The 12,395-nt window shown below is 33.5% G+C and overlaps 1 protein-coding gene across 2 annotated transcripts in view; it reads right to left on the bottom strand.

Moving 5' to 3' along the window:
- Window positions 1-8,904, bottom strand: part of sws (patatin like phospholipase domain containing sws) — a 34,428-nt gene extending 25,524 nt beyond the window's left edge. For both annotated transcript variants that reach the window (XM_068772480.1, XM_068772479.1), the window contains exons 1-7: window positions 8,697-8,904; window positions 7,025-7,211; window positions 5,911-6,056; window positions 4,827-4,955; window positions 4,104-4,184; window positions 2,891-3,025; window positions 1,486-1,578 (exon numbers count right to left, since the gene is read on the bottom strand). In XM_068772480.1, the coding sequence (XP_068628581.1) occupies window positions 1,486-1,578; window positions 2,891-3,025; window positions 4,104-4,184; window positions 4,827-4,955; window positions 5,911-6,056; window positions 7,025-7,211; window positions 8,697-8,837 (912 nt within the window). In that variant the 5' untranslated portion in view covers window positions 8,838-8,904. The remainder of the gene's footprint in view (window positions 1-1,485; window positions 1,579-2,890; window positions 3,026-4,103; window positions 4,185-4,826; window positions 4,956-5,910; window positions 6,057-7,024; window positions 7,212-8,696) is intronic.
- Between the last annotated feature and the right edge of the window lie 3,491 nt (window positions 8,905-12,395).

Raw genomic sequence — 12,395 nt, forward strand, 5'->3', positions numbered from 1 at the left:
AAAACTGAACAAGCGTTCGAAAATTAAGAAATTACCTAAACATTCACATACAAATGATTACTTTTTGTTCAAAATTGATGCCACTATTTTTTTTAATTCTGATGTATCTCTACAGATACATTATCAAGAAAAGGGTTAAAAAAATAAGTAACATTTTCAAAAAAACATGAATACGATTTGATTTGATGTTAAAAGTCTATTTACGAAAAGGCATTATTACATATGTATATAAATTTAATTATCAAAATTTATAAGGAGATAATTAAATTCTTTAAAAAAAACCTTCTACTATGGAAGGACGTGGGAACCCCACCAAGACTATTGTCCTGAGAATACTCCGATAAATATCTGTTACGTAACAATCCTAAGAAATAAGAGGTACAACGCAAGAAGGAAAAAAATATAGCGAATCGAAGCGATTTTATTTAACAACGTCTCGACGAAATTATTTTAAATATAGCATTTATGTTATAATAGCATTATTAATATTATAAAATATAATATAACACTAACGCTAAGCGCGATTAGCGGAAGCAGATAAATTACCACGGGTATGTGTATTTGTTCATTAAAATCTGCCCAAATGCAATGACAGCTGTCACATTACTCCACATTCGAATTAAAATTCGAATATGAATTCGAACGCAGAAGAATTATTTAAAATTGAATGTACAGTGGCCGAAGCGGCCAGCAACATAAACTTTAGTAAACATTAGTATGTTCTGTTAGAACTTTACAATGTATAATAAAAATATATTATTCGAGTATAAGGAATATTTTAATAGTACTTCACGAACTAACCATGACGGAATTAACTTCAATTAATTAAATAATTATGATTAATTAAAAATACAACGTATTAAGTAATTAGTTATTTTTAAAAATGACTAAAGATCGGAGATTCGAATGTGTACAGTTAACATTTATTTTTTGAAGGAAATTTTGAATTGAGTGAGATAATTCATTATAGGTGTAAAAGCTTTGAAGAGAATCTAAATCCAAGCCATCGCTCGTACATCCGATGGCTGTGGGACCGAAAGGTTCGATCACGAGACGGTGGAAGCGGTATCAGTAGGACTCCCTCTTGGAGGACTGATGATGTAACTACTACATCATCCAGGTTTGCAAGGTTTCAAGAAGTCGTTGCAGCAAAAGTACGGTCATCGTGGCGATATTTGGGGGAGTCCATTCTCTTGCTATATTTTCATCACGTTATTTTTTACTTCTGTAACCTTATTTGACAGTAATTGAGCTATACATTCAAAATTCAAGCTTTTTACGCCTATTTACAATCAGCCTGTATATATACAATTGTATGTTTAACCTTAATAAAAGTCACATCAATAATTTCTCATCCAAAATTTATAGCCAACATACATCTGAATATCCGATCTCTAACTGCTAATAGCTAATATTATTAAGGAATAATCACATCATATGTATGTCATAGTTACATACTAATAAGGTAAATGGCCTAAGGATTACCTGGGGTGTGTTAGAAGTTAGGTCTGGTACCATATCGGGCCTAGGTTTCCTGCCCTGGATATGGATGGGTGATGAAGTTGAATGCCCCCCCTCCTGTCGTATAATGTCGCAGTTAGTGTTAGACAGGGGTTGAAGTAGAGGTTATAAGTTAACTGGACAAATGATATAACGATTGTAACACGTTATAGGTCAACATGATAAAGGAACAGTTCAATAGATTTATTACACATTACATAGTTAAGATATCTTGCTGTGGGCGCCGCGATATATACAAAAAAAACGAAATGATTTTTTTTTTAGAAATTTTCATTACATTTAAAGTATTTTGTCTGTAGCAACACCAAACATTTATCTCTAGCAACATCATTCAACATTATTTTGTAACCTCAATAATATGAAACAAACAAGGTATAAATTATGTAAATATACGTTTCGAGCAGTGGTATACCAGCGGAAGATGACTGAGACTTGCGATCATATATCATTACTTCGATTCCCTGGATGCAATCTTATATAATTCACACTTAGTGCATTAATTATTTAGTATTGTCACTATTAACAAACAAGTTTTAAAATGATGAGCAGCAGCGTCCGCTGCTCACCATAATGTCAAACTGCGATCGCCACCCTGCCCCCTAGGTGTGGCGATTATCGTATATGCCCCCCCCCCCTTCCCTAAAAGATATCTTTGAGGTAGGCATATTACTTGCAGTGGGCGTCTATGGGCTAAAATGACGACTTTTCAGTGTAAATGTCAGAAAAAATTATAAAAATAATTTAAAATTAACATTATTTATCCACATACATACATATTGAATATGGCATGTACAATGTTAATAAAATTTTAATCAGATTTACGCAATGGAGGGTTTATTAAAGTTATTTATTTAAGTAATGAAATAAACAGAACATTAACTCAAAGATTAGTAAAACGATTCATAACTACTAATTAATTCGTTACATAATATAAACAAATATATGTCACTATTGCCTCTTACACGCTACAACTTTTAATATAAAAATTGTCTTTCGTCGGTAATGTGTTTTAAGAACGATTTATTTTCATTTCACTTTTACTAACATCTCTGTGAAATAACTAAAATTTATTAACAAAAAATTATGACAATCCGATACAACCTTATTGTATAAGGATTGATTATTTTTTAACTATATTTTTAAGTAAAACATACATCTACCACTATGCTGTAAAAAATTGATTATTGATTTATTTATACTTAAATCTTTTTTCTTTTTGCCTTGCTATAATAATACAAAATAAAGGCAGATCACACATTAAGTTTCCTAAAACTTTGTATAGATGGCGTTGTAATTATTTATGGTATTTACACAAAAAAAGTTATATAAGTCTATTTAAAAAAAGCAGGTGATAAAAGAGAGGACTTGCCAGATGTTCAGCAGCGCGCTCGGCGTGGTGGGGTGAGTGGGGAGCGTGCATGGTGGTGCCACTATCCACCAGCCCCGCCTTGCTGGACTTGCCCGGTGATGACGACACAGCGCCCGAACGACGCTTGTCTCGGCCCTACACAGATCATACGACATGAGATGCCGGTATATTAATTGCCTTTAACAAGACCACTCATTTTTCACACTTTTATTCTAATTTATTATGTATATTTGTATTTCTTTTCTGATGTTTACAATAAAGTTTATTAAATAAAATAATTCAATGTATATTGGTATAGTGCGCATGACATTATCAGTCCTACAGATATAACATAAATATAATCTGAAATTTTAGCGACGGACATTAAATCAAATGGCCTCTTTACCAAAAATATTAATATTAGTTAAGCTACTTTTACTATTTTAATCTATCTATTTTTACATTTAAACATAAATTATTGAATGTATCTATATCTAACATTCTACTTTATGTTCAATGTGTGCAGTGGTGTCCCAGCGGTAGAGGACTCATAGGCTGCGGGTTCGATTTCCGAAATACAATATATAATTCAAATTTTGTACAATAATTATATAAGATTGCTACTGCTCACAAGTTTCCAGAGCATTGGCAGCAGCGACCTCTGCGTGCCATAATACCAAACTGTGATCATGGTAAATCCCTCTACATAGATTTTAAGAAAATGTTTAAGAATTATTAATGAAACCTATGATTATTTATCTGTGAACTAATTTTTTTTTCTTTAACTATTTCTTTATTCTTTTTAAGGCAAGTGCGATCCAAGCAAGTTTGATTATATGAAGGTTTTGTACAAATTAATTGTGTGTTTATTATTATGAAACTTTTTATATGTTCTATCGTGTACAATAAAGAATATAAAATAAATTTCCCTCCTATGTCCGTCGTGAAAAACCATATAGTTCCACAGTGTACCAAAACCTCAGCAGATAACCCTTTATAATCTACCGTAAACCATGTTACTTTAACCTTCACATGACATTATTCGAAACTAAAATATAATGTTAAAACTTGTTAGGCAGTAGCAATTTCAAATTATACATAATAACTATTACTTACAAAATACGTTTTCGGCTTATTATTGTAAGTTGATTCTACTAATCTAACTACTAAATATATAATTAGACTAGACTAATCCCAACAGTGGGAACTTAAAGCTATTGACAAAAACACTTACCGGATTGACGAGCTCAGCGCTGAGGCCCAAGTATTGATGTAACGCTGTGAAGGTGACACGCTGGAGTCTCACCATGATTATCTGTCAATTACATGTAAATTGTTTTTAAACCAGAATAGAGAGCCAATCACATGAAACGCAGTTGTACTGAATTACTTTTTGTAAATGTCTTATCATTTTTCAGCTCTAGGAAATCCACTGCCACAGGCTTCTCACATAGGTTTCCAATACGACCTGAAGGAGCCTGTATCCAGCGACTCACGGTACACCAAGAAAGCGAACTCCATACGCCTTTTTTGCTGGTGGACGGTTTCCACTCCAAAATGTAAAGGCCTCAACAGTCATCTGTTCTACACGCTATATAGCATGCCTCTTGCTGCTATAGCTTGCTAATGCTATGCGCTACGTCAATTATTTTCTTTCGTCTATGGACCAACTCATCCTTGATTTAATTACGTAGAGAAATTCTAAGCATAGCCCTCTCCATAACCCGTTGAGGAACCATGAACTTGTAAATAAGACTTAGAATTAGAAAATTTGGTCTATGTTAATCAAATATAAGTATCCTTTTTTGCTAAAACGTGATTTAATAAGAAATCTTTACAAAGTCATCTTTTATATTATTTTTTCTTCAAAACCTGATCCTTTACAACAACATCAACTATCTTTTTAATATATATTCTTTATTAAAATTAGATATAAATAAAAATTATTTCAGCTTACCTGAATAACTCGAACAAATATGTCCGGGTATTCCTTGAACACCTCCTGGAAGGCTCTCATGGGCAGCTTTATCACCTGCGAATCTTCCAGCGCTTTGGCGTTCACCGTCTTATACGGTTGCGAATGTCCCTGTAAGTAAAAGAGAAATTATAAAATTCAAATTCAAAATATCTTTATACAAATAGGCATTTAAATGCACTTTTGGATCGTCTGTTATTTTTAAAAATTGAAAAGGACAGTATGAAGTAATGCTGCTGAGAAGATGTGGATGGAAAGTCAAATTTTGTTTTATATATATTTTTCTCCAAATAAAAATTAACAATGTTTTGGTATACACATTATAATATCATCTCCGCAAATAATTCAACTAACCAAAATTCCTACATACCATCGAGTAAATATTATTAATTTTAAATTAAAAAAGAAAAGTCTTAGATATATTGTGAACCTTCTAAACTGATAAAACTGGCAAATTTTTTCGACAAAGAATATTCTAGAATATCCCTCTTTTTAATGCTTCTAAACCATAATCCACCATACATTAAAACTAAATAATAAAATATTTAATTTATAAATACTTTAAGTAAATAAATATTTTTTTCTTAGTCTACATCAATATCGAAGGACACCTACCATTATCCTCTGTGGGGCAGTTGAAGTAGCTATCGAAGCTTTTTGGTATCAAAAGGTCATCATCATTTTAGCCACAAGACGCCCACAGTTGGACATATTAATGACGTTATATTTTGGCGACTAACAACAGGTATTATGTAGTTGTAATTTTTCTCAATAATTAAATACATAAACGTAATGAGAACATGTTTTTTATTATTTTACCCCAACCCAAATCCACCACTTATAGAAAAATTGGTGTATTTTATACAAAGAATAAAAATAATTAATAAAGGAAGCAAATGATACTTGTTTTAACAGCTCCTAATATATACCGGACTGTTTGTATTTCGTGCGAAAGAGATAACGCTCTACGAAGCTGAAATTAGCCGATTGTCTCTTTCCAAAGGTCGATGTGTACTGTAATTACATTATTAAACTATAAATAACAGTAGCTTCTAAAGGACATTACCGTGAGGACATCCGTGAAGCTCAGTAGAGAAGTGACGCTCTCACCAGCGCGTACCACTTTCAACGACAGACTGCTACCGTCCGTGTTAGTGATGTACACATTCACACGCCCCGTTTGTACCACGTACACGTTCTCGTCGGTGTCACCTGTGTATGTAACATATGTAGTAACATTGTTTAAATTTAAATACCTTATTGTGGGTGTACTTCAACCCTGGCCATAATTATGAAGCTCGCAACAAAGTTATGGAAGGAATTGAAGCGATGTATGGCAAGGAAATTAGTGGAAAAAATAAAAGACATTGAGAAGAAAGAAAAAGGACTATGGAAATTAATTGTAAAAAATTGAAATAATTATATAGAGAATAATTTATAAAGACACTAGCCATCTCTCTCTCACAAAATCTTGCACGTGTTATTAATACTAAAGTAAAGAATCATCGCCTCACTGTTGATCAATAATGAAAGTCGCCCGACATTTCTAGACTTTTATAGGAAGATCATATGATCGACGATAAGAACCAATAAATAAATGGTAAAATTGAAACAATTTAAATAAAACAAAAAAAGAAAAAAAAAGATTAAAAAGCGTGATAATTTTAAAAATGGACTAAAAATTAACTGTGATATAGATATGGAAATAAAATAACATAAATATTGAACTAAGGCAATATTATTTAAAAAGCCAAAATTAAAGAACGAATGCAAGATATTGTGTAGGTAAAAAAATAACGGAAGATCTTAAAAAGGATAGTTACAATAATAGTATTCATTGAAAAATTATTAATTGTATAAATAGTTCCTGCTTTATCATGGTAGGGGAAAACAATAGATCCCTAAAAAAGGGGGTGCCATAAAATAAATACTACAGAAAAAAGTTTTTCTTCATTATTATTTCGACCATAGAATGACCTGCATCCTCGGTCTTCAGACCACTGTTCGCGACTGTCCACTTATGCATTATGGCCTGCAAACTGCTACTTCAATCTGCCAATCACCTGTGCTATGTCGATTACTTTCATCTGGCTCTTTGAGAGACTGTAAGTTTACCAACAAGGCTTAGAGTAAGAGACCGTGTTTCTGAGCGATAAAAAAAAATATTTGATGCCACTCACCAACTTTGAACAGGAACGCACCAGCTGGTAAGTTCAATATCTCCGTGTGTTTGCATAGCATGAGAAACACCGGCTTCTCGAAGTGTCCAAACACTCGGATACTGTGCAGCATGTAGAGCGCGTCAGGTGGAACACGGTCGTCATTAGTCAGATCTTCCTCTAAATATTCCGCAGGCGGTTCCAAAACCTGAACATGATACAAAGACTTAGAACCCTCGTGAGAACGCTTCGGATTACTGGCCACTACAACCACAATACGGTATAAACTATTCTTGCGCGTTTTAATTTAAATTCGGACGCCATTAGTGATACAATCGCTGCCATTGTGTTTGGGTCAAAATTGTAAACAGTCTCCGTGTATATAACTCCTGAATCATTGGACACCTACACGCATAGTTTGTCTTCTCACCGCGACCCGTATAACGCTTATTTATAATTATTTTATATGAACTTTTCAAGGTGACGTAATGCAACGATATAATCATTCAATAATAAGAAGAAAATGTAAAAATCCTACTAAAAGTGTAATCCTACTTATAAATATTTTTCAACAACAAATTACCACTTGTCTGTCGTCCATGCGTCTATTAATGACATATCTGATTCATAGTGATATACCGCTTTTAATAAACAACACTGTTGTTTCTATTTTCGTTGTGTAAATAAATATTGTTGATGCTTGAACACGGAAACAGGAGAGCAATTGCAAAATTAAAAACGTGCATTTTAATGAAAGATACCGCAGTCACAACGACTGCCCTTCAAGTTTATTTATCGACATTTTGAAAGAGATGAGAAACTTATAAAGTCGTTCTCATGTTAAAACGTGACAAGAAAACAGAGATAATTTTTTATATCTACAAATTTTGAGTTTATATAGGTCCGAGCTATCTAGTTTCGGCCGGCATCGATAGATGGCGCTAGTTATTCGTAAAAGTATAAAAGGGACACTGCGAGGAACAATCAACATTAACATTCCCTTCGGTATATAAGAAGAAGGGATCTTTCAAAACGTTTACGATTATAGATGGAATTTTGCATTAAGTAATATTTATTAACTTTAATACTTACTTAAGTTACCCACACTACATCAAGTAATTACTTTTAATTTTAGATTTAAGAAATGGAGGCTATCTAAATAATAAGAGTGTTATATATTTAGCATATACGTGAATTTAAGTTTTATTATCAAATTTACACTGTTTTTTTGAAATTTGATTGTACCTTTATTTATTTACAATGACAATACACGGCCCTTTGATTCTATATCATATTATGCGGAGAAGGGCGACAACGATGATGGAGGTGATTAGCTATTAGTGATAGTAGTAAAGATGATGAAATAACTGCAAGTACTTCCTTTGAAGCTACAATAGTTTTTCAAAAAAATACTACGCATTTCATTCAAAGAATAAAATCATGTCTCCAAGTTTTGGATATTGCAATTTAAAAAGTAATTCCAAGTTATAACACAGTGCTCCGCAATCTTTTCTCATCAACGGCACACCAAAAGCTAAATTCGAGAGACGAGTGAACGTGACGTGCCAGTGTGTCTCAAATACAAAATATGTACAATGAAAAGTTGTAAAATTTCAATTTGTTGATTTTTACCGCGGCACACTGGTTGCAGAGCACTGTTATCATAAATACGACATTCAACGTATACACGCACTTTTAGTTGCTCAGGAGCCGATTCCTTCTTCAACTGGAGCAGTTTCCTGGCGAAGCGCATAACAGCGCGTCTCTTTCGACCCTGGCCCGAGTTGGAGATGGACTTGACCTTCCGCAGCATTCTTCTCCCGTAGAATAGCATCTTGTCCCGCTTACGGAATCTCTTCGCGGGCTCCCCACATGCGTCCACCGATCCGGTATTGCCTGATAGCTCTGGAAATACCCAAATATTTATTTTAGAGATATTTTACAATTTGCACGCTCAACAAATACCCGTCACGAAAGTACTGGACTAGTATAGGTGTTCCATATTGTCGTATGTTCAATTTTTTTGCTAAACAAAAATTGCTTTATAAGATCCAGAACAGCGTAGTCGCCATTTTCTGCCATTTACTGCGTAGTGTACACACATTAATCAAAAAGGCGTTCTCCACTTCATAAATGTAATTTGGAGTTTATTTTTCAACCTGTCTTACATTTTCTAAGGGGCATATGTAAATTCCACGATAGAGGGCAGAAGGTAAACGGTGCTCAGTCTAAAACCTCTTCAAGTATCGTGCTAGAAGACTAGAAGAGAGATTTGAAAGGAAACGGTTGCACTTAGAGAATATTGTTTGGATTAATTTCGTTCCTCCATTTTACATTGATCAGGACGATGTTTATTTTATATGGCCCCCGTTATTCAGAACCTCTAGTATTGCATTATCTGATTTTGGGACGGGGCATTTACATTTTTTTAAATAATTCTTTTCACATACTCTTTTATTTCTTTGCTCTTGTTTTAGTTCTGGAGCAAGTCTATTATCTAGACATAACGCTAATGCATAGGAAGATGTTTAGGTAACCTCGGGTCGGGCCCCTAAAAACTATTATTTCACAAAAATGGTGTAATTAAGTTCGACTTCAAGGTATACCATATCATACATCATAGCTACATGACGATCACAATGATCTTAAATAAAATATAAAAACTACCGTTTTTTTAAAAAAAAAAAAGACTGATACGCAAACGATCTTAACTATGAAATCCACGTGACACGCTTTTGCTTAAAAAAATGTCAAAGAAAACAAAACAAAACAATTACGAGTACAAGTTTATTTAACAAACAAAATACTGAGTAGTATGGCTTCTACTAATTTGATCTATCATTATGGCCTCTGTTCTTCATGTATTAAATGATTTATACTTTTACCCATACTCGGGATTCGTTTACAATCAATCTGATTCAGTCAGAAATAAGATCCGTAGATGAACGAATGTAACTGACATAGCCCAGCGAATTAGCAAGTAAGTGTTTTTTTTTTATTAGTTTTAATTTGTATGGCTAGTGTTTTTTTTACAATATTTCTTTTTCGCTTTTACTAAACGCAGGCAGTTGGGAGAGGGTTGCCGATATTTGACACGGATCTTTCTTCTCCCAGCTGCGAGGCACAACAACGTTTGTAATTTTTTTTAAATTTTTCTTACACACTTCTCTTATGGATAAATAAGGCTATAATTTATACATATTAAAAATACAATTTGGAAGTTTTACTTAATTATATATTAGTTGGTACATTATTTTATTTCAGGTCGCTGCCCAAGCGCTACAGACCGTTAAATGCCTTGAGATTTAGGACAATGTGCCGGGCCAACTCATCAAAAGATTCTGCAGTAGATTTTTTCTTGAGAATTTCCGGTAAGTTGAACATATTAAGGTTTTCACATAAGGTCACGTGGTTAGGTCTTTTGGATTCGAATCGGGAGCAGTGTCTGAGCAAGTAATGAAAAGTCTGTACTGTGGAGTCGTCACATGGGCAAGTCTCATTATCGAATATTTTAAAACGGTGCAGGTACTGCTTGCAGTACCCGTGCCCTCTTAGTAGTTGTGTGAGATGGAAAGATGTCTTGATGGGTTTTCGCAGTTTTTTTTATGTCGGTGAGTTTCGAAAGGAGTCCTATGGTAAGTCAAAGTGGTTATGGTCATGCCGCAGACAGAACAGAAGGCCGTTAGGGCCTAGAGGTCCTGCGATTGAAGACCATAGACCAGTAAGCTCAGCGTATGATGACCACCTAAAAGGTAGACATACAACCTTGTTAAGGTCATTCTTCCAAGCGCTCTTATTGGAAATCGATGATCAAGATGGGAATCCAGCAGTCAGGACATCTTACCTTTTAAACGCAGACGTTTGTAATAACAGAAGAACACGACTAGTAACGACACCAGTAGACAGCCGCAAAATGACCACAGCAACTGTAAAGATAATAAAACAACATTTATGTGAGTTCATATCAACGATAGACAAAGGTCTAAAATGTGAAAATTCAAAAAAAATTAAACGTTTATACAAAGTTTGAACATTCTCAATTATTTGGTTTCTCTAAAGTTTTACATCAGCAAAGTTTAAGGTTAAACGCCATCAACACTCTACCAAAGAAAAAAAAACAAAAATTCTTAACATTCCTCTCACCACTAATAAATTAGTAAACATCGACGTAAGTTACTAAAGTAAAATTTAAGTAAGTGTGGTGCTCTTATTCTTATACCAATTGGTTAATTGCAGGTTATAGTTGGCAAATGGCTGAAAAAATTTATAACAGGTCTCTGCGGCTTTAAGGCCGAGTTTTCATGAGTGAAAAAAAAAACAACCCAAAGCAACAACAATCATTTGTCAATAATATAAAAACAATTATAATCGCTTTTAACTTAATCACCGTACTTAAATATATATATAGAGTTTATTAACTTACTGTATAAAGCAGTTTTAATTAGGAGTTTCATTCCTAAAGAGTGGAAGCTAAGTGAATTATAACAGGTGGTGATAATGTGAAAAAAAAGTAATGTGAGTGTCTTAATTTTTACAAATGGTGCCAGAGAATTAGTTATCAACTAGCGATGGTGTATATTTATTTATATATCTATATCATAAATGACCGAGCACAGAGACATTTGGCGCCATTTGTAAACATTAAGGTGCGTTCACGTTATGTCATTACTTTTGCACCACCTGTTATAACATCGTCACGGCTAACATACACAAAAATATAGGATAAATGGTTTTTAAACACACAAAATGCAGTTCAATTCTCATGATTTGCAGCAAATCGAGGGTCAATCACGAAAAAGGGCAATTCATTTGAATATACGAGAATAACTTGGAATAATACATTGTTTTTGTTTACATGACTTCGCAAGTTATCTTGGAAAGTATCAAATCGTGTAGCCGAACGTGACTCAAGCTGGAGTATCGCTATGACGTCATTACAATATAAAACAATGAGAAACATGGCCGCGCATTAAACACAATAAGCTTTATATACAATAATATGTTAGGTAAAACGGAGATAATAATTAAGAAGGTATTTACCCGATAATAATAAAAATAATTTATTGCAGTCGTCAACCGTGATTTACTATCGAAATAGCAGGTTCAATACTATAAAGAATAAATCTTTTTTGTATTTATATAGGTACAAATTATAAATAATTATATTTGCACAAACAAGGTTAAATATTATATTAAAAACAAACATAAACTAATCTTAATAATTATTTAGTCAAAAGGCTATACCATCAATAGTGTATCTGCTAAATGTCTTTCTTTATAAAGTATATTAGGTTCAGTGGCAGTGGTTAAAAATTAAAATTTTTATAGTAGCGGGTTCGAATACCGGCAAACGAAAAGCTGTGTGAAATAACCCATAAACGAAAAGCTGTGT

Source organism: Battus philenor, unplaced genomic scaffold, assembly GCF_028537555.1.
Source record: "Battus philenor isolate CCGP_79_NKW_IND1 unplaced genomic scaffold, ilBatPhil1.0.hap1 SCAF_5, whole genome shotgun sequence".
Classification (NCBI taxonomy): Eukaryota; Metazoa; Arthropoda; class Insecta; order Lepidoptera; family Papilionidae; genus Battus; species Battus philenor.